This window comes from Serinus canaria, chromosome 1, assembly GCF_022539315.1.
Source record: "Serinus canaria isolate serCan28SL12 chromosome 1, serCan2020, whole genome shotgun sequence".
Classification (NCBI taxonomy): Eukaryota; Metazoa; Chordata; class Aves; order Passeriformes; family Fringillidae; genus Serinus; species Serinus canaria.
This window is the reverse complement of record NC_066313.1, coordinates 28932530-28955069: the sequence shown is the minus strand read 5'-3', so window position 1 is coordinate 28955069 and position 22540 is coordinate 28932530. Positions and strand designations below refer to the sequence as shown.

Sequence of the window (22540 nt, the reverse complement as noted above, 5' to 3'; positions counted from 1 at the left end):
GTTTTTCTGTGGACTTTTATGTGACTTTATACCTGATTTTGTTTGGCTATGAACCTTTTATTCTTCCTTCTCAGGCAGATCATAGATCTGAACTGAACTGTTATGACAGTGACTGGATGACACCGTCCTACAAGCGTACCACGCGCAGAGTAACTCGCTCCTACTCCCTCAGTAAGAGCTTCCTCAAAATTGAGCCAAAGCCCGAGACACTAAGTTGTGGCTCCTCAGCAGAGGTCCAGGTGCACTATATCTTCACACCAGAGGCCATAGGGGAGCAGAAGAAAATTGTCATTTATTATTTGGTAAGACACATTTGGGGTTACTTTGATCAAGTACGGTGTGACCTCTAGCTATGTTCCATACTGAGCAACCAGAGCACTGCTAGATGGCCAGTAATGATGGAGAGCATTTGAAATGGAAACCATGGCCTGCAACAGTGCAATCAATTAAATACACTTTGCTAATCTTTCTCTTTTCTCTGGCTTCTGTACCCAGAATTTTGGGAGACCACAGTAATTGGAACAGACTGTAAAATGCTGCCATTAAGAACGATGAATTTGTTCATTTTGGGAGTCAGAGAAGAGAGACTAATTGAACTGTGACCAATGAGACATGTCAGTCTCTCTTGGGAGAACAGGAAGTTTCAAATGAATATCCAAATGTCTATCTCCCTAAATTTGTTTTTCTGGTTATCCCATTCAATGACACTAGCAGAGAAGATGAGAGTAGCTTTGGAGAACAATTAAAATATCAATAAAACAGACACTTCAGTTCTGGTGGGCTGCACAGAACATCAGGGGACTCAGGCTGATATTCAAAAAAGAAAATAGAAACCTATGCTAGGGATGTCTATGTGCTTATTTTCAAGACTTCTAACAATTAATGGAAGGACAAGATACCTGTTTATCCCAGTTGCCTGGGAGAATTGATTTTAAGTATGTGCATACAGCCGGGAAACAAACAGTGAGAGAATTTCCGTTTTCACAGATGCGGATCCCACATCTTGAAATTCAAATATGGTGTTTTAGAATAAATATTCCATGTCAAAAGTAACTGCATAAAAAGCATTTTTGACTGTGCAAAAGGAATCTTTTTTCTAGAAATGAGGGAATTTCAGGAAGCATTTAGGCTATTGCTTACTACCTGACTTCAGGTACCTTGTTCAAGCTCCTATTCTTTGCAGCCTGTGGTCTTCTGTCCCAGCTTTGTGTAGTTATAAAACTAATCCTGGTGAAATTTTTCTTCATAGTGTTTCATGATGCAACTGAGAGAGGAATGCAGAGACTTTTCTATCTCCTGTCTGTTCCAAATTGTTAGAAATGTGCAGATGACTCCCACAGTTATGTGTGGTTAGAGGCAAAATGCATTTGAACCTGATCTATAAATGTAATATGTAATACGGATATATACATATCAATATATGTATATGTAATATGTAAAGCAAAGATATGTATGATCAATGTGGTCCTCCCAGGAGCAAATATTTCTATTTCCAAAGACCCAGTAAATTCCAGCCTGGCACTTCTTTAGTACCTTCTTGGTGTTGCTCACACTCTTACAATTAACCCAGTGAACATTCCTTCTCCTTTCAACACTGGAAACAACAAATACAGGAAGATTTCTCTGTTACACAGGTGATGGCCAAGGGACAAATTGTATTAGCTGACACCCATGATCTGACTGTGAATCCTGGAGATGGTGAGCAGATCTATGTCTTTTTAGCATTTCTGATGGTAATTTGGGGCAGGGGGGATGTAGATAAATTACTTCAATTCAAACACCGAATTTAACATTTCATTCAAACCTTGCATGTAATGTTTGAATTTTCAAAATTAAGCTTTTTTATATGATGTGGCTTTGGTTAGTCTTGTTTTCTCTGAGTTCCAACAGGTGCTGTTTTTTTAATGAGAAAATGTTAGAAAAGTCAACCAAAAATAAGTATAACATTTTGGCCATTTCATAAAACCAGCACTTTCTGATGGCCACTCCACCCTATTTTGACTGGGGATGCTTCCCAGTGTTGTGAGACTCACGTGTAAAACAAGTAGGAAGGGCGTGCCTCCATTTCTTTGTCTCTCTCAGTTCCCCTAATTTTGGGGGTTTTTAATCATTCCTGCCTTGTAAGAATGCAAACACATGCATACCTATGTTCTAAGCAACACATTTAAATTTATTCACATAAATGTTCAAGGATTACCCATTTCAGTACCAGAGACAGGCTGTGATGCAACTTTAAATGTCTTTTGAAAATGAGAAGAGGGAGACATTTTGTAAGTCTGTGAGAAGGAGTTGCACTGCAGTGGATATAAATAGATTATGGATTATGGCAGTAAAAGATCTTGTGTGCTGTGCAAAGTTCTGTATCCTCACTAGGAGCAGCAACTGAACCCCCACCTGGGCTGGTACCAAGGGATGTTCTGTCACCTTGTCTAGATTGTGACATAAAGCTCAGGCCCTGATAGAGTTTTCTGGCACAGAGGGGCATTTTCCACCCTGTTTGCAGCAATAGTTTGGTGTTCAGATAAGCGCTTGCTTAGCAGTAACCTTCCAAAATTATTCTTTCAGCCACTCTGCAGCTTTGACTGCCTGTCACCTTTTTGTAACATTCATGTTACTTTTTTTTTTTGCCTCAACTATTTTTTTGTAGATCTTGGAGCCTGAGGGGAAAAAAATGGTTGGGAGAATCAAGAAATTATGTCACAATTAACGGGGGAGAATCTAGAAGGCAGGAGATGCCCTCCAAACTCATGTGTTTTGTAAATTCACAATCGGTCTTTGAATGCAGGTGTCTTCAGCACCAGCCACAAATTTTAGTCATGTGTCAGTTTGCCAGCCCCTGATAACCAAAAATATTCATCAGGAGTGAACTTGACTTTTTTTATCTGGGGAAGGCAAATGCATATTGGAACCTCTTGCTGCCTCTTGCTCTCTCTGTTAGCTTCCGGGACATTTCGGTTGAGCTTCCCTGTCGAGCCAGCAGCTGCTCCTGTGGCACAGATGCTTGTGTACACCACTTCACCCAGTGGGGAAGTCATAGCCAGTTCACAGGATTTCCAGGTTGAAATGTGCCTCCCCAATAAAGTGAGTACAAGCCATGGTTTATGCAACCTGTGTTTGTCTTGTGGACAGCAGCTCAGTTTAGATTTCCAGAATGAAGGCAGAATTCACAATGGGTTCATGAAATGTTCTGACCAGGTATTGACCGAGGTTTGGTGACCAGACTAAGCTACAAAGCTATGAAAATAAAAAGCGTGGAGCGAGACAGAAGCAAAAAGAGAATCACTCATCTTAATTAATTACGTTGATCAAAGATGAATATCCATTAGACACCAGCTGACCTCAGTTCACACAGCTAGAAGTGTCAGAATAATAATGTAACAGTGTCTGGAAAAATCTCACCTTTTGGATTTGCAGGTGAGATTGAGTTTTGCACCCAAGGAAGGTCTTCCTGCTTCCAGCACACACCTGCAAGTCCACACCTCTCCAAGATCCCTGTGTGCCCTCCGTGCAGTGGACAAGAGCGTTCTCCTTATGAAACCTGAAAATGAGCTTTCTCCTAGCTCTGTGAGTCTTGGCTACTTTTGGTAATGAGCAAGTACAAGAACCAAGCAAGCCCTCACTAACAGCACTATAGACATGGGGCAATGTACTTTTACAGTTGCATTCCTTACACTTGCTTTTTAGAAGCTGGCATTTACCAGTGGAGTGTTAGGTTGTGTCTGTCCCTGTAAGAGGGGACCTGCTGCATTGTTCCCTGTTATTCGCATTTCCCCAGGTGTATAATCTTCTCCCACTAAAGGAAAGCCAGGGTTATAGCTTCAGGGAATACTACTTGGAAGAAGACAACGTCAATCCATGTGTGTCACTTGACAATCTGTCATTAAATGGATTTCTCTACGTACCCATTTCTTCTGACGGCGAAGGGGATGCCTACGAAATTCTCAAAGTAAGCACCAGCCTTTCATTTTTCTCTTTTGTTCCCTTTTGAATTCAGTCTCCTCTCTTCTTCTCACCTGCCCTGAAGGGCTTTTTAATAAAAAGATAAGCTCATTTGCTGTAAACTTGCTCACGTTTGTATGCAAGAAAGTAACCAGGCCCAGTTTCCACATCTACTTAGCCCAAGAACAGTAACTGAGTGCTTCTCTAAACCATTAAAACTTTGGAAGGTCTCCTCATAGTACAGACAGCTGCAAATGGGCTTGGAGAAGGAAACAGTCCTGAGAAATTACATCTAGTGCCATAGTATTAGAAATTCCTCATTCATTCATGTTTTCTTTCTCTGGTTTAAATAGGTCTTTGTTAAAGTATCAGTTAATTTGATAACTCATAAATCCACGCATATGCACCCCAAGTGTCCCGCACAAAGTTTTTTGAGTACCCTCCCTCCAGTGCATTTCACACACGCCATTTTCATGCAGGCAGGTGTCCCCAAGGTAGGCCTGTGGCCTTACCTTCCTATCTGATCATACCAGGATTTAGCCTTAGGATGAGAATAACACGATAGAGACTCCACATCTATGTCAAACAAGCCTATCTGGAATTTACATACAAGCCTCTCTTATTCTGATCAATACCAGACTTAGGTACATCCATTCCTGACATACTAAATAAAGTTTATTTTCAAACCAATTTTTTTGCATATTTTTTGTTCTTCTTTCTCTTTGTTTACTAGGAATTGGGCTTAAAAGTCTTCACTAGCAGCAAGATCCATAAGCCTGAACTCTGCGAGCATTACCCAGAACACATGATGGAAAGGAGTTACAGTGGTTCTAGTACCTTCTTGGTTTTACCCCTCACACAACCTCCTAAAATTTACCACCCTGCCTATTTCCTTCCCTCTCTGAATCTTTGAATATTAATTACACAGGCAGATCTGATTGCATTCAGATATGCTGACCTAACTCAGATCCCTCCCTTCTAGACCCAGTCCTGAAATATGAAACTGATTCACCTCTGCCTGCATTTCCCAGGCAGCCAGATGTTCCTGGCTAGAGCTGTGTGTGCTTGGTGACCCATGCCACCCCTACAGCAGCAGAGGGCTTGGAGGCACTAAAGGAGTCTTTCAGCACAAAGTAATGGGGTTTTTTTCTTATCAGATCTGAATCCAGCTATGAAAACCTAAAAAAGGAGCATCTGCTTCTAGGCAGCCACGTTCTTGGAATAGCTAGAGAAACAACTAGGAAAAAAGTGGGCCAAGACAAATAAGAAAGTGGTACAATCCTGTGGTTCAATATTTTACCACTAGTAAAAATTTGAGAAATTTGGTTCTGTTCCCAGTTTCCCCATTTACATGACTAGAAGGGGCTACGTAGGTCATGTAATTTCTCTACAGGCTGAGTGACTGTGAAGATAGAGAGAATTATGTTGGGTTTTTTTGCTTGCTTTCTTAAACAGATCTGAGATGAGAAAGACTGTATAAAAGACTCACCTATATTGCTTCCAGTTCCTGACTTTTATGGTGCAGTACCCCAGCTCCAATTAAATAATTGTAGCTTTTGGTCCAATGACAGCTTCTAGCTTCCTACTCATAAGGATCAGATCTTTGGTTTGGAAATGGAGGATTAGTCATCAGAGTATGGCTCAAGACAGCTGTCTGCTTTGAGATGTAAAGTCTTCTCAGCCTGCTGGAAAAGCCTTTTGTAAGGCACAGCAGTATGCAACACTGTGAGATGGCCAGAGATGTTAAGACCCATTTTCATTTTTAAAAAAGTCCTAGATGGAGGGCTAAGTGTGGCTTCTGTTTCTGGTCATGTATAAATGCAATCAGTTCTTCAACCAGATTATTAAACTGTGTGCCACGGTAATATTTGTGGACAGTAAGTTACAGATTTGATTCTGTATAGCTATAGAAATATGCCCTCATATCATCCTGCATGGTTCTTTTGACACTGAGGGGTTTGCTGGCAGTGGGGGAAGAATGCTCAACTCCATCCAGTCTCTGTAAGAAGAGTAGCAACATTAAGAAAAATTAAATACTGAGAGGGCAATAGAGAAATTAATGTTTCCAGTGGCCAAGATACCAAAGCTGTTCTTTCCATTTTAAAATTTGACCTAACAATAGCAACTACCTGGAGGGAAAGTTGTTGTCCTGGTTTAGAAAGGAGTTTGACAGATCTTTTCCTTTCTTCCTGTCCTTGAAAAAATTTTCTAGTCTCTGCAATGAATCTGCATGGAGAAATGAGTTATGACATGGTAGAAGATATGGTTGATGGCAATCCTATGGAGACTGTCCGGAAGTACTTCCCTGAGACATGGATCTGGGACATAGTTTCAGTGAAGTAAGTGTTCAAGAGAATGTAGAGTGTGGTCACTAGGCCAAAACCTTGGACTAGGTGAAAGCCTCGGTGGATGTATCAGTATTTCAGTGAGAGAAATATTTCTAGTAGACAAAGGGATTTTTTAAGGACATTAAGTACAGGATGCTTTAGAGGAACATGCAAAAGCCAGTGCCTGTATCCCAGCTGGGCAGGGGTTTGCTGTCAGCAGATGTTGCTCAGCAGGAGAATAGATGAACACCGGAATACAACTGAAATCTTGTTCTCTGTCCCTCACCAGCTCTGAGGGAAAAGCTGATCTAGAAGTGACCATCCCTGACACCATCACTGAGTGGAAAGCCAATGCATTCTGCACTTCAGCAGACACGGGCTTTGGCCTGTCCCCGACAGTGTCCCTCAGAGCCTTCCAGCCCTTCTTTGTGGAGCTCACCATGCCCTACTCTGTGGTGCGTGGGGAGTCCTTCACGCTGAAAGCCACCGTTTTCAACTACCTGCCTGCCTGCATCAGGGTAAGGGATCCTCACAGCTTTGCTCAGCCTAACAGCCACAGGGAGACTGCAGTGGGCCCTTTATAGCTGGGTATTCCAAGCCAGATGACTGATCTGAAAATGTGATTTCATGTAGGTGCACGTATGTACAAACCCTTGTTGTATTCAATGAAGAGGGAATGTGTTTTCCTGTCAAAGTTTTGAGAGCTGCATTTGATTCAGAGCCTGAAGCACTGCTAGTGAGAGCCCCAGCCTTGTCATCACAAATTTATGTCACTGTTCTGCAGAAATAGAGAACCTGGGTTCTTCACAGATCACAGAATCATTGCATGCCCAAATGGAAATTCCGAGTTCACCAGGGTGGATATTTGTGGTTTAATCTCATCTTTAGTCTCATCTCACAAAACTTCACAGAAGATTTGCTGGAGTATGCAGATTTCCTGTAATTTGTTGCATCTGTCCCTAAAACACTGAGGAGAGCTATATAGCTTCACCATTCTTACCTGCATTTTGTTCTAACATAAAAAGACAAGAGAAAATTTGGGAAGGGATTAGTACATAATCTCAATCACCTTTGCTTAGTTTTTTATAAATACAGATTTTTATTCTAAAAGGAATGAAGCTGAAACAAGGAGGGACACTTATCCAGTCATTCAATGCACTCTCACTTATGTCCCTGTATTTCCTATTTTGTTTGCAATTTACAGGCTCTTTATCTCACTTTTCCTTTTTCCCTTGTTCTACTTTTCTTTGTTCCCTTACTAGCTTTCCCACTGCTGGTGTTTTATCTCTTCACCTCACTAATCATGAGGGAGATCTTTATTAATTCATGGAACGACTGGTCTGTGCTATTAATTTTCCCAGAATTGATTTCCTTTCCAAAGATGCTGTTCTCTACACTTACCTCCCTGATCTCCTACAACTGTGTAAATTTCAGTCATTTCCTCCTTTACCAGGCAGCTCTTGCTCTGCATTACCCATAATAGGTAGCTCCACTACCCATTTCCATGTACTGCATTGTCTGCAACAGCTCCAGCTTCTCTGCAAGTCCAAACCTCATGACCCCTCTCTGTACAACTGGCAGGTCAGTGTGTCTCTGGCTGAATCTACTGATTTCCTGGCTGTGCCAGTGGGGAAACAGGAGGAATCCTACTGCATCTGTGTGAATGAAAGAAAAACTGTTGCTTGGGCAGTAACACCAAGATCTCTAGGTAAGAGACCAGATGACAAGAAGATACTGGGATCAGATAGCAGTGTGTGGCACCAGATCTCTGGTGTGAGGAGCTAGATGACTCCAAACCTGTTTGGAAGGATCTTCTCTATGTCAGAATTCCAGCCTTGATGCTGAGACACTACACTGGGTGTAGTTTCCAGATCCTAAACAAAAGATGTGTTACAGGCCACGGCTTTCCCAACATTTTAATAGAAATCACAAATTCCCTTAAGGCATGCAAAGAACTCAGACAGTCCAGCTGTGGAGCTAAGAATGTCCTGTCTTAATCTATTTGGGTCTGAAATTTTTTAATCAAAGCTTGCTTTCTCTGAAGCCTCCCAGAGAAAGACCATTTGATTTTTGAGACCTTCCCCATCACTACTCTCCACGCTGATGGACTAACACCTGCTCGGGTGGCCATCACAAAGGAGGTGATCTGGAAGCTGCATCTGGATCAAGATAAAACCCTGTCTCAGATTTAGTTCTCCTCCTGGAAAAGCTTCTCTGTAATGCATCACAGAGCTGCCAGCACAAACACAAACCCATATTTCCCTGGCTCTGCCTGGCAGGGCTGACTGACCCCTGTTTCCTCCAGGGCAGGTGGAGCTCTCAGTGACCACTGAGGCCCTACAGAACCAGCAGCCCTGCGGGAACCACATCGTGGAGACCCCTGAGAAAGGGCAGAGGGACACGGTCATCAGACAGCTGCTGGTGGAGGTACGTGGGCTGCTCCTTCTGCTGGCACAGAAAAGCAGCAATAGCAGCAGCCAGAGCTGCTGTGTGATAAAGTTTTCTGGTCTAGCCAAGAGAGCAGCAATAATGGCTTGTGGGACTCTTATTCTGCAAGCTGTTGCAAAAGAAGCACTGATAAATCGAACACAGGCCAGTAGAGGCCATAACTCATGGTGCTGCCATCACACAGTCAAAGCAGGGCTTACATTCCATGGAGGGACAGGAATAATAAGGCAGGCAGTAATGACAGGTTTTTCCGAGACACATCATATCAGAGAAAAATGAGAAATCCTTGTGTTTGCCTGTAATAAATCACAGGGAAAGGCTGTGAATAGAACACTAGCCAGAAAGCTTATGCTTCTCCTCCAGCCCATGGCCAGTACTCTGGAATATGGAACAGTCACTGCTATCTACAAATATTTCTAAACAAAACTACCGTCACTGTTTTGAATTATTTTTATTACACCTCTAAGAATGTTCAAAAAAACATAACCAACCTTTTGTTTTTACATTCTTTTGTACACTTCTTTTCTTAAGCAGTGTTTTGCAATGATAAAAACATAGCTTTTTAGATGGTAAGTTGCCAGCCATAAAATTAATCCTCAGTATAAGATTCCCAGTGATGCTATTAGCAAAAAAAAAGAACCAGCTTGTTATGTAGGGAAATTTATATCATCATAAGTCCTCCTTACATTGCAGACATTCCAGTTTTCAGTAAGGCAGAGCTAGGATTCATGTAGCTTCAGGAAATGCTTTGCTAACCTGAATGAAATGATGGAACAACAGTCCTATCTGCATGGAACAACAGTCCTATCTGCATGGGCTTTTTTTTTTTTTTTTTGGTTATTTTGGGTTTTTTTACAGATTGATTTGAATGTATAATACATGAACAACTGTTTAACATTTCAGGAAATAACTTTCCTGATTTCACATACCCCATCAGGAAAATGAATGTTTGTTTAGTTCTTGGAAGATACAGGAAGATAGAGCACTGTAAAGTCTCTTCTCACAGATGGCAGGGGAATGTAAATTACTTAACAAGCATTAGAGTTACTTCTGTCAGGGTGTCTGAGAAATTGCTCATCCTATCCTGTTATTGTAATGTGGCAATTAATCTACAGCAAGCCCTACAGCATGGAATCAGAGATTAGCATCCAAGGCTGAACAATTAATTAGCAGGGATGGATACAGTGTAACATGCTTGGGATGAGCTGCATTGTCCTGAGCATGTGGATGGCAGTATTCCCTGCAGCAGGCAGTGCAGCCCAGGGAGAGAGAGAAGTGAGGGTGCCAGAGGCCCCAGGGCATCTTCCTGCCCCTCGAGAAACCAGCTCTCATTGAGAGCTCTTTGGGAAAAAGGATTTTTTTCACCCAGGAATTTCTCATCTAGAAAGGAAAATCTTTCAAACAATTACAGTTTGTACATTTTCATCTCCTGTTGGAAATCAAACAAAACAATGGATTTCTCATTTGGCTACATATCAGAATGACGTACTGAAACAAACAAGAAGGTGCCTTTTCAAACAAAAGCATTTAGTTCTGTCACAGTTTATCCAAAAAACTTTTTCTTTTTTTCTTTTGTTTTTTCCTGCTATTTTAGTACTTTTCTGTCTTTTCATACTGAAGAGTGAGAGACAATGTATTCTGATTGTGAGAAAGTGAAGACAATAACACCATTGTTCACATGTTGGGGTGGAAAAAAAGAATCAGCTGGCAAAAGCTGGAGACCAGTAGTGAAACTACGAGAACTCTCCTATTTAGATGTTAAAAAACTGGTGCAGGGATCTCACTAAAATAAATTCTGGCAAAACCAGTTTTCCAGTAAACATTTGATTCCTGAGTTCTCTGCAAAATATTTCCACCCATCTCAACAGAAAAGAGAGATTCTTTTCTGACTTCAAAGACTAGACTAGGACTTATAAACCAGTTGACTGTGGCACACATTTGAATTTTGGTTGTTGTAGCATGTCACATGTAGGTGCATTGGGGTGCACTATCTGCCACCAGTCAAAGTTCTTGCATACATATTCTCCCAGTGTGCCAGGCACTCGGCCATCAGCACAGCCTGGAGAGCTCTGCTAGGCTGGGCCACAGTGAGTGACAGCACAGATGACCAGGTCCTGTGTCCCTGTTGATAAGATCACCTGGCATGTTATCTCCGTCACAACCTGTGAAGCTGCAGGGCCTCTCTCAGTAGTAAGAAAGAAAAGAATTTCATACTTGTGATTAGCCAGTATGTTACAGTTCTCAATTATCCTCAGCTTAGCACATGGAGGAGAAAAATTTCTAGGCAATTTTTAAAAAGTGCCTTTTACCTTCCCTTTTGATATTTTTTCCTTTTCTTTGTTGCTGTTGTTTCTCATTTTTTGCTTTTTTTTCCCCTTGCCCTTTTCCCCAAGCCGGAAGGGACTGAAGTGGAAACCACGTACAACTCTGTGCTCTGTGCCTCTGGTAAGAGCCCTTTGTTTTCCAAAACTGTCTTTGCTGAGGTAGAAACTAAAGACAAAGGTGGAATACAAGGTTTGTGAGTGCTCCACTCTGAGAAGAAATGTCTAGGGATCTGATAAAATTGAACAAACTAGATGTGCATCCAACTGTCAGTGAAAACAATTCTTCCTGTGGAAGAAGAGCTGAGGATGTCACAATGTCTACAATTAGAGAGGGAGAAGCACATCTTTTAGGAAATGAGGCTGGCCAGGTCAGTGCAAGGAGAGAGTATTTGGGATTTGATATGGTTATCTCTAATGCCTTTCATTTAACAGATGTAAAACCAAAAACCAGACTCTGCGGTAAGCCAGGTCTGCCCACCAAAGCAGAAAAAGGCCCAAAAAATAGTCTGGAAAAGGTGATTTGTCAGTCAAAACTGGTTGATGGTGCCATGTAGAAGTCCATGACAACCTGTGTGTGAGGGTGTTGCAGGCCCAATCCAAAATTTGCAGGATGGGAAACTTCATCAAGAGAATTACAGATGAATGGATTTGTTGAAGTCAGGAAACCCCTCTTCAGGTGTCTCACCCATGGATAGCTGCTACCCATGCATTGTAGATACATCTGGAATTGTAACCAAATTAATCTGCTTTTTATCCCAGAGGAGTCAGTGTCGCAGACAGTCTCCTTGGCTCTCCCAGAGACTGTGGTGGATGGCTCAGCCAGAGCATATTTCTCAGTGCTAGGTAAGTGAAACCTCCTCAAAGTGTCACACGCTATTTTGAAACACTGCCGCTTCAGGCTGTGCTCAGTCTAATGGCCAGTTTACACTGTGAATTGTCCCATTGCCCAGGTGACATCATGGGCACTGCCATGCAGAACCTGCACCAGCTCCTCCAGATGCCCTTTGGCTGTGGGGAGCAGAACATGGTCCTGTTTGCCCCCAACATCTACGTCCTGGACTATCTGAACAAGACGGGGCAGCTGAGTGAGGAGATCAAATCCAAGGCCACTGGATACTTAGTGAGCGGTGAGCTTTTGCCTTTGTTCTTCCCTTCCCTTGGCTACTGGATAAGGACACTGTTGGCCACTGGCCTGGACAATCTGCTGGAGGCTGTCTCTAGAAAGGAGCAGGGTACTGGCAGCTTAGGGGTATACAATACAGTATCTATAAGAAGGAATCCTATGCTGAGTTGAGGTACAGGGTGAGAGACAGCAGCATCCAAACAGGAACACAGAAAAAGCCCAGGGCTGGCAATAACTCAGGATTTCCCTCCATAAAAAAGGGTGATATGAACTACATAAATTAGACTGTAACCATTAATCATGGCAGCTGCTTATAGATTTTGAATTCTCCTTAGGACTGAAGCGTGAAAGTATTGCTCACCTTTAACCAGGGCAGAATTTTACCACATTAGCTAGGGCATGATGACAGACACAACATCAGTACACGTGCACACGGTGGGCATCTGCCAACTAGCAAGGGGTGGTTGTGACTCAGTAATTTTCATAGGAAAATTGCATTTCCTCCAAAGAAAATTATCCTGTCTTCTGCATTCCTATCCTGTGTAGGACTCACAATTTTAATCAGTTCTCCTTTGGGAATCATTCTCCCATTTCTCTCAAGTTTGGGATGAATTTACCTCTCCTCCTGAAGTCCTGGGCAGAGAGCAGCAGTGACCACAGATAGCCAGTTTCCAGGTGTTTTTGGAGAGAGGAAGAGCACAAGAATATTCAGAGCTGGGGGTTTCCCTGAACTTCCTTTGTAATACTGAGCAGCACAGGTCACATTTGTGCCATAGCCAAGGGAGACAGTGTGTCCCATGTCTGCTGCATTTCCCTTGCACACCTCCTTGGAAAGCACTGCAGCAACTGAAATACATTTTCCCTCTTCATTTCAGGGTATCAAAGGCAACTGAAGTACAAACACCGGGATGGTTCTTATAGCACCTTTGGGCCACGTTATGGGCAAGCTGGAAATACCTGGTAAGACTTCAGTACCTCTGGCTTTTTGTTATTCATGCCCTCTTATTCCTCAGTGTTCTCTTGTGCTTGGCCATTGTGGTGTTTGGAATGGAAGTGGAGGTGAAGTTAAATGGGCCCTACAACCTCTGATGGATACAGGGCCCCCTCAGGATGTCTTGGCTCCCTCTATCACTTTCAGGCTCACAGCCTTTGTCCTCAAGTCCTTTGCCCAGGCCCGGCCTCACATCTTCATAGAGGAGAAGCACATCCAGGATGCTTTGATCTGGCTTACTCAAAAGCAGAAGGAGAACGGCTGTTTCCGTAGCTCTGGGACACTCCTGAACAATGCCATGAAGGTAACAAGTCTGCCTGGTTGGCTCCACATGGCCTTTGCCAGGCTGGAACTTGACCATAAGTCACTCTGGCATCAAAAGAGTTATTTCAGCACTCAGGGGTGTGGGAGGGAGCAAGGAAGCAGGAAGAAGCCAGCACCATCTTCTGAAGGACTGAGCATGAAAAGGAAGTCAGGGAGAACTTGTTCCTGCGGGATGTAGATATGGAGCACAGGGAGAAGCCAGTGGCACTCTGTGGGATCAACAAGTACTTTTGTGTTTCCCTGCAGGGTGGAGTGAATGATGAGGTCACGCTGGCAGCCTACATCACTATTGCACTGCTGGAGATTCCTCTGCCTGTAACCGTACGTGTCTGCACCCCAGCCTGAGCCACAGATGGTACTAACCTGCCCTACTAGCGTCCCCATGCCCAGATTATCAGGTCCCTTTACCTTTGGAAAGAAGAAATCCTATCTGAATAGTCTTTCCATTCAAGTCTAGACTGAAGAACATCTTCCTCCATTTTCTTCCCCTCTCCCATTATATATACACATTTCCTTTAACATTTTTCTGAGTTCTTCTGTGGGTGATAACAGATTTGCTCCATACAGCTTGGACTGAAAGTGAGTTAAATAATATTTAGTTCTCTGAAGCGAGCCAAATAGGCTTTCTACACCTACAGAAATCCTTGTTTCTTAGAATAGTACAACCCTGTTGAACCACTCTCAGGCCTACTGGGCAGATACAAAACCACAGATCTGTAAAAAGAGATGGCACACTCAGGCATTCATTGTCATTTGCTCTACTTCTTCTAGATGATTTTTTGGGAAATCCCCATCCTTAATGCTCAAAGGATAAGGTATACCTATAGGGAATACCATCATGGCACCCTGTGGAAAGCCTAAGCCTATTTAAGAGCAGTGTGGGTTGGGTCATTCTGATCCCCTCACTTTGAGACAAGGTGGTGGTGCAGGTAAAACTGGGGTAGGAATCACTGCAGAAGGACTGCTGGGCCAGTGTGGTTGCCAGGCTTTTGCAATCCCTCTGCTCCAAATGTAGTAGGGAGTGTTGTGTGTCCAAAGTTTTTTCCTGTGTAGCAAGGACAAGCAGAAGGAATTATTTTGTCAGTAAGGTGACATGGATGGCACTAACTTCAGCAGAAGAGCATTCTTTCTTTGTCATGTGCTGTATTTAGAAGCCAAGCTCTCAGGCAGAGCCATGGTGGATAATGAGGATGTTTTCCAGCTCCCTGTCTGAGTCCAAAACTGCCACTGAATGTGAAGGAAGAGGTTTATCACAATCTGAGTGGGCTATGGGGGCATTTCAAATTAAGCTGCATGAGCTAAGGTTAGCACAGTCCTCAAGTGATTAAGGCTCATGCAGAGTATTTCTATAAGTAAAATAAGCCACGTTAAACCCTGATAAAAACCTTAATAGTACTGTCCTTATCATGTGTGTCTGCTGTCACGTCCTGTCATTAGACTGCACTCCTCCCCAACATTTGCCGTACAAACAGTAGTAGGCATAGACACAACCAGTTTTGGTTTTATTCTTTGCTTTCTTAAAACCAACTGAGCTGCTTCTCCAAAGGGGATCACAAAGGATTTCATCTTGCAGTACACACACAGTGAAATTCAAAGCACAAAGCAACAGCAAAGTATGTCTGTTCCTTCTAGACCCTTTATTAAGCTGTGAATGTGCTGTTAGCTTTCAGGTCATGGCATGCTCTCCCTGCAGAGCTACTTTTTCAATTTTATAGCAGCTTTTCCATCACAAATGAGGAGTAGCCGTGTCTTGCTGAAGGTTTGTGGTGTAACAGTGTCTGTAAGTCATAACAGCATGTAAAGTAGCTACATTTTACTTTGATGTAGTGATTGCACTCTTAAACCAATATATGCATAGCTAATTTGAGTATCGCAAAAAAACCTTCCAGAAAATGCAAAAAAAACCACACTTTTTTTTCTCGTGTGGAGATAGCTTTTACAAGCAAACTAGAATCTATATTACTTCCAGAAAGTGAAATTTTTTGAAAATGCCCTGGCAAAGGGGCAACAGACTAGAGGAAAAGATAGAGCAGAGGGTGAAAGCACAGAACAGTCTCAGGGTGATAGCTGGAGGAGGAAAGCACATATTCATCAAACCTAAAGCAAGGAAGTATTTCAGAGAACTCCTTTTCACCAGAATACAATCAGACCAGTAATTCTTTGCAAGGAAGAAGGATTGGAACACTGCTTCACAGTCTTTAAAAGAAACTGGGAAAAACCATTACAACAAGACATGTAAAAGAAAAGTAGATTCAAGATAAGGAACAGCCTTTGGCTGCCCATTTGTTCCAGGAATTATTAGGCCTGGAGGGAAGGGATACACAATGGTAAAATCTTTGTCAGGCCGGAGAGTGGGATGCTAAGGCTCCGCAGGTACCATCCCTATTCCTATTGTTCCAATGTAGAGGTCAACATGATCCCCTGTAGTTCATTCTCTCTTTCCTTCCAGCACTCAGTGGTGCGGAATGCTCTGTTCTGCCTGGAAACAGCAGCAGATCAGAAAGAAAACCATGTGTACACCAAGGCACTGCTGGCATACGCCTTTGCCCTGGCAGGGAACAGGGACAAGCGGAAGGCACTGCTTGACTCACTTGAAAAGGAAGCTGTGAGAAAGGGTGAGTGTTCCTGGTGGGATGTGGCTTTCACCAGCCTTACACCTTCCCTTGGTAGATTGGCATCTGCTGGTGGGGCAGCAGCTGCAGGCACTGGCCTGTGTGGGTGGGGAAGGGTGGAGGGAGAGGAAAGACTTGTGCAAAGGGATTCCTTTACTGAAAAGTCCCTCTCAGGGCCCAGTCCTTCTTCTCTGCTCTGAGGGAGCTCGCCAGGAAGCACCAGGCACCATTCCCTTGGTGCTGAGTCCTTGGGGTCTCTGCTCCCTTCTCTCCTCAGCCCAATCTTCTCACCACGCCAGGCACTGCTTAGCAAAGGCTTAGCAATGCCCAGGGACATTCCTGCCTTCCTGCCTTCCTGCCTTCCTTCAAGAGCATGGGCTCATGTTAGAACACAGGTGAGCTTGCAGAGCACAAGGCATGTCAGTCAGATGGGTGTGCTGAGAGAGAAAATGAGCACACAGGGCATTTTGGAGTCTGCAGCACAAGTTCTGAGCTGTCAGGGGAAATCCTGTAATCACTTGGAACTAATCTGGCTAAGTCAGGCTGGACAGAGGGTTGGTCCAAGGAGTGCGGACTGGAAATGGGAAGGGAGTATCCCCCACACCTTTTGCCTTCTCCACCTGCAGGTGACTGGTAAGCCCTGATCACATTCTTTGGGCCATTTGGCCTCACAGAGGGAGAGTTTGTCACTGCCTGAGCCTGGCATCTCTACTCACAGAGGGAAGGAGTGGCATCCTCCTGAGGTCTCTGGTTCCCTGCAGTGCCCAAGTCCATAAATGTCAACAAGAATGTGGAGTTTAGGAAAAGTGCTGTCTAGGCCAGAGGCTCAGCGGTCTCATACTCGGTGTAAACCTGACCCTTCCCACTTCACCCTGCATGACAGACACATCCCAGAGGCTCCATCCTCCCAGCTGGATCAGGCAGCAGGTCAGGAAGTCCCTTGCAGTATTTGCTAGTAACAGCTGCTGGTTGTCTCTCTCCCTGGCTCCTGTGAAGATGGCTCTGTTCACTGGCAGCGGCCTGGGAAGGAGCCCGAGGCTGATCTCCCGTTCCACCGCCACCGAGCTCCCTCTGCAGAAGTGGAGATGACGGCCTACGTGCTCCTGGCTCAGCTCACCTCGCAGCCAGCCCCTGCCCAGGAGGAGCTGGCTTTTGCTTCCCTTATTGCAAAGTGGATCAGCAGCCAGCAGAACCCCAGTGGAGGCTTCTCCTCCACCCAGGTGAGCTGCTTCCCTCTAGCCACCTCGCACATCCAGGTCAGGAGATGGGACATGTCAGAGAGCCAGGTGGGAGCACAGGAAGTTCTGTCAGGAAGGTGGGAACTGTAGCCCTGCAATGGATCCATGCAGTTCCTGCCGAGTTCCTGAGAGGCTACAGACAAAGATGTCAGGTAGTGCCCCTGGGAAGGGAAATATGCTGCAACTGCTCTTTCCTTTTGTCTTTTCTTCTTAGCACTGGAGAAAGTGAGGATGGAGGGAGGGTGCCAGCTGGCAGAAAGAGCAGGCTGTAGGAGGACAGGCTACAGGAGGAGAGGCTCATTGCATCCCCTGCTGGCACGCTGGGACTCGTCTCTTTCAGGACACCGTGGTGGCTCTCCAAGCCTTGTCCCTGTATGGAGCTGCCACCTATGCCAAGAGGGGGGCAGCTTCCACAGTGGCCCTGCGATCTGGAGGGGACTTCCAGCAAGATTTCCAAGTGGATCCCAGCAACCGGCTGCTGCTGCAGCGCGTGCCCCTTCCCCAGGTGCCAGGGGAGTACGGCGTGGAGGTGTCTGGTGAAGGATGCGTCTACCTGCAGGTGAGGCTGATGGGGACAGCTGGCATCGGGGAGGGGAGCCCCTGGCCAGGCTGGAGGGGACAGAATCATAGGATCATCCAGGCTGGAAAACACCCTGAGATCATTGAATATTTCCATTGAGATAGAGGAGAGTAAAGAACAGGAGAGGGGGGAGAGGTGGAAGGCTCTGGGTAAAGGGCAGAGGACAGAAAGAGTGGTGGAATGTGGAAGAGAGTGGGAGAGAAGGAGGGCAGTGTCTGCGGTGTGGAGGAGCTGTGAGAAGTGGGGAGGCCGGGTGTGAGAGGATCCCCTGTCCCCCCCGTTGAGCACACACACTCACACACGCTGACACCGAGCTGCTGGCTGTCCCCTAGACCAGCCTGAGGTACAACGTGCAGCCCACGCAGGACGAGGCGCCCTTTATGCTCCATGTGCACACAGTCCCGGAGGCCTGTGGGGACTCCACAGCTCACAAGGTCTTTGACATTGCCATAAATGTCAGGTGAGTGTGCGTTTCGCTCTGAGCCTTCCTCTGGAGCCCTGGGAGCAGGGGAAGGTCTGGTTGTCCCCAGGGTGAGGCAGTCTGAGAGTGCAGCACATTCCTGGGAAGGTGGGCAGGAGGCGGCTGTTCTGTGAGGAGAGGCTCTGGAGGAAGGACTTGTCCTGCTGTGTGGGCAGCCCAGGGCTGGGCTAGGGGGAGGCTGTGTAGATGACTGGGAGAAGCTGGCAGAGCTGGAGAAGAAGGTGCTGGACTGGCAGGACTTCTTGGGGTGCCAAGTGTTATGGAAAAGCTGGAAGTGTGCCCAGCTCTGGGTTGATGTGCACTGGATCTTTGTTGCTTGGTTCCTCAGTTACACAGGGGAGCGCAATGTCTCCAACATGGTGATTGTTGATGTGAAGATGCTGTCAGGATTTGTCCCCTTGAAGTCCTCAGTGGGGAAGGTATGGTGCTGTGTGAAGCATTTCTTTGAGTATATCTGTTTCCAATATGGATCATCAATTTATTTATTTAAAGAAGCATTTAAGTATTTTCCTAGTATCTTCTCCAGTCTTAGACCTGTCCATCTTTTTCTCCAGGTTTTCCACCCCTCAGCCCTGGAGTAGGGGTGAATAAGGGATGCCAGTAGCAGCATTCCCTTCCCGCTCCTCAACTTCTTGTGGTAGCTTGTAGTTATATGTCCTGTGTAGCCCCAGATCCAAAGATTGAAGGAGACAATTAGGTCTAATACCAGGGATTCAGGAGCCTTGGGAGATATGTGACAGCCATGACAATGCTGCTCCCTCATTCCATTTTTGTGTCGAGTAGGTGAAAGAGCCGGAGATAGTGGGAGCAGTGGGAAGTCTTGGTAGGTAGGGCTTCACAGAAGAGTGTTTTACAAGTCCCCTGGGAAGTACAGTTCCTGTGCTTTATTTCTTAGTACCTCCATGGTGAGATTTTAGTGGTGGGGAGAAATTGAAGAAGATTGACTAACTTCCCTTCAGAACATCAACCTCATCCACACCTCCTTTTCCCAGCTCTCAAACCCACGGTTCCACCAGATCCAGCGAACAGAAGTGAACACAAACCATGTTTTGCTGTACATTGAGGAGGTGAGGACCAACCCAGGGCTGCCATGGGGCACTCACTGAGCTCTGCAGCACAATGACAGCAGCACAAAATAGAGATGGAGAGCTCTGCTAACATCCCCAGAGCACGGGTGGTTGGGGAGAGCCAGCCTGGGGTCAGTGCAGAGGCACAGGGGAGCCCCTGCAGTGCAGAGCCCCCCTGAGCCTCTACTGCTTCCCTTCCCCAGTTGGGCAGGGAGACCCTCAGCTTCTCCTTCACGGTGGAGCGGGACATCCCCGTGCGGGACCTGAAGCCAGCCCAGGTGAAGGTCTACGACTACTACGAGACAGGTGAGTGCCAGCAGTGCCCATGGCAGCGAGGCTGGGCAGGGGACACATGGAGGGCCACGGGAGCTGTGGGGACCCACAGCAGTGCCCCAGCCTGGCACTGCCAGCCCAGCCCTGCCCTGAGCTCTGGGAGTACCAAGGGACTGGGCTAGAGCCATCCATGCTGGGGACCCCGTGTTCCTTTCTGGCCCTGCAGTGTGCTTCCAGGCAGACCTGCTGCTCCTTGTGCCTCTGCTGTCCTGGCTGCTGTGCCAGGGTGACAATGACAGAGCTGACTGTGCCCACCTCAGCCCAGTGTGCTGGGAGGAGGTGTCTGAGCAGCCCTTGGCTACACTGGCAAGGAGACCTGCTGGAGCTACCTGTGCGGGTGGCTCTGCCTTGCTGCCACTGCCCCCAGGCAGGGCTGGGACTGGGGCAGCCCCCACCCCAGCTGGCATCTCTGGGGGACACTGGGGATGCTGGCACCAGCCTGCTCTGGGGGGCTGGGAAAAGCATCTCTGTGGCACCCATCCCCCTGCCAGCAGTGCCAGGGGTCATGACAGCTCGCTCTCCCTTCCCTTCTGTTTTCCAGATGAGTTTGCCACGCAGGAATACAGTGCTCCCTGCGCCACAGGTAGGGTACTGCTTTCTTTTGTTGCTCTCTACATCTTCTTCATAATAATTTTGGTCTTCCAGCCAGCACTTGTCTCTTCCTTTTTGAATTTGGATGACATTAGCCCAACTTACAGGCGCAGATCTTGTGTGTAAAACAGAGAGCATAGGAGTTACAGAGCCAGCAAGTTTGCCTTTGGCTGCTACTGTCTGGAGGAACAGCTGCTTCCTGATAAGGTTCCTGCTGTCCCAGGGCCTCTCAGGAGACAGCTATGCCTCATAACCCTGGGCAGGCAGCCCTCAGCATTGACTTGGAGTTTGAGCTGTCAGGACTGTCATCTTTGGGAGATTCTCTGCAATGCAAGGCCATTTGTATTTGGCTTGGGAGCACAGGTAATTTAGGAGCTTCTGTAAAAAGCTCTGACCAAAGTTATTTCTCCTCTCCTATCTGGAGTCTTCCAATATGAAGACTGGCATGTCTTGCTTTGCATCAATTGCCCAGTTTCAGGAGTTTGGAATATGGAGGCTTCCAGAAAGCAGAGTTCCTGGGAAATGGTTTTTCACGGGATCTGACTGTGACACCTGAGAACAGATTTGGAAAAAGTGATTTGGACCTGGAGAAGGCAAAAGCTTTGCCTTCTGCTGGTGTTAAATGGTGGCATTTATCTCCTTTAGTGTTTCTAACTGGAAAAGTAGAAGAGAGTCTAAACTCTCACACTTCTGTTCCGTAATGCTTGTTGATCTGAGCAGTGTCCATAGGTACAGCTGTTTTCTGCTGATTCTGAACCTACAACTTCCCTTCATGGAAAAATATGCATAAGTCACTGAGTTTTCAGTAAAACATTTCCAAAGGGTGTTTTGGTGTGGTCTGGTTTCCCAGTGTGAGACTCATGGGGAGACCTTAGGTTTTAGGCCACTTTTCCCCAGTTCTGTTAAAAGGCAGAGATTTTATCTTTCTTGGAAAGGGTGATGGAAAATTGCTACTTAAGAGGCTCGTCCATTAGTCTAGATGTTCAGAGATGGCCTGCACTGACTAAAAGGCAGATCCCAGCTGCCAAGCTTCCTTCCCTGCCCTGTATAGTAGAGCAACAGAGTGCAGTAGATTTCTTCCACTCTTTGCAGAGAAATAAACAGAACTTCTCTCACTGGTTCACCAACCAGCTTTTCCTGTTTGCACGGTGCACATCTCAGTTGTGACAAACCCCACTCTGATTATCTCTCCCAGTGGGTCAGGGAGAATTTCAGCCCTTTCTCAACCTCACACTGCCTTGAAGGTGACACAAGTGGGGAGTCACCTTCCACCCTGGTAAAACAGCAACTCTCTCTCCTGTACTGCGCTTCACACACAACCTGGCTTCCATATCCACATCTTGCTCCCTCCGTCTCTCAACCTTAGACAGCAGATGGACATCTCTCTGACTCCTGTTCCCTCCCATCTTCTTTCATCCTTGCAGAGGAAGCAGACCAGGGAAATGACTGAAGAACCCTCCCACATGCTGGAACCTGCCTGCCTCACCACCACCACTGCAGCATGACATTAATAATGCCTGCATGGAATGGAAAGTGAAGTATACAAATAAATTAACTGTACTCACCAATGATTTTTGAGCAATTTGTTCCCCAATCTGATTTTTCCTGCTCATCTTTCAGTCACAGCTTTAATCTCCCTGGCTTCTTAGATTAAAGAGTAACCCATCTAACAATGCCTGTGTGCAGGGAAATAAGGCTAGGAAGTGAGGGGGAAAAAAAGAGGACAGAATGATCTAAGTGGGGGTCAGCGTTTCTAATTTATCTGTCTCTATGTTATGTTCTCTGAACTTATCATCTGACATGCAGTCTAATCAATGGAGAAGGATAGGTAGTTCTTGGGAACAGCATCTCTCCCCTGGCTCACAAACCACATCCTTCATTGAACTGATCTCTGCAGAGGGTTATCCATTTCTCCCACCATTAGGCAGCCTGGAAGATCAACTAAGGTTACATGAAATTCAGCCTCTGTGATCTTCCCTGTAGACACCCCTCCTTGGTGGATGGCTTCTTGTTTGTAGAAGAGTGGGAGGAGACAGAGTCTGCCCTCTTCAATGATTAGAGAGTGCCAGGGGGCAGGAGGGATGTGTGCTTGCATTATGCCTTTGGCTGCTGGCTTACAATGGCTTGTTCTCCAGTTGAAGCTTGAGCCTTCTTGTGGAAGT

At 45.7% G+C, this 22540-nt stretch overlaps 1 protein-coding gene across 3 annotated transcripts in view; it reads left to right on the top strand.

Moving 5' to 3' along the window:
• LOC103812492 (alpha-2-macroglobulin) overlaps positions 1–21946 on the top strand; it is a 34445-nt gene extending 12499 nt beyond the window's left edge. Inside the window, exons 12-36 of one of the 3 annotated variants that reach the window (XM_050970412.1) lie at positions 75–302; positions 1635–1698; positions 2939–3081; positions 3415–3564; positions 3776–3946; positions 4673–4763; positions 6152–6278; positions 6556–6784; positions 7848–7974; positions 8572–8693; positions 11108–11159; positions 11798–11881; positions 11989–12165; positions 13037–13121; positions 13300–13456; positions 13723–13797; positions 15926–16091; positions 17085–17308; positions 17667–17885; positions 18239–18366; positions 18716–18806; positions 19380–19454; positions 19658–19760; positions 20329–20370; positions 21803–21946. In XM_050970412.1, the coding sequence (XP_050826369.1) occupies positions 75–302; positions 1635–1698; positions 2939–3081; positions 3415–3564; positions 3776–3946; positions 4673–4763; positions 6152–6278; positions 6556–6784; positions 7848–7974; positions 8572–8693; positions 11108–11159; positions 11798–11881; positions 11989–12165; positions 13037–13121; positions 13300–13456; positions 13723–13797; positions 15926–16091; positions 17085–17308; positions 17667–17885; positions 18239–18366; positions 18716–18806; positions 19380–19454; positions 19658–19760; positions 20329–20370; positions 21803–21828 (3156 nt within the window). In that variant the 3' untranslated portion in view covers positions 21829–21946. Of the gene's footprint in view, positions 1–74; positions 303–1634; positions 1699–2938; positions 3082–3414; positions 3565–3775; positions 3947–4672; positions 4773–6151; positions 6279–6555; positions 6785–7847; positions 7975–8571; positions 8694–11107; positions 11160–11797; positions 11882–11988; positions 12166–13036; positions 13122–13299; positions 13457–13722; positions 13798–15925; positions 16092–17084; positions 17309–17666; positions 17886–18238; positions 18367–18715; positions 18807–19379; positions 19455–19657; positions 19761–20328; positions 20371–21802 lie in introns of all 3 variants that reach the window. The other 2 variants (XM_050970410.1, XM_050970406.1) reach the window with 2 other exon arrangements.
• Positions 21947–22540: the final 594 nt, after the last annotated feature.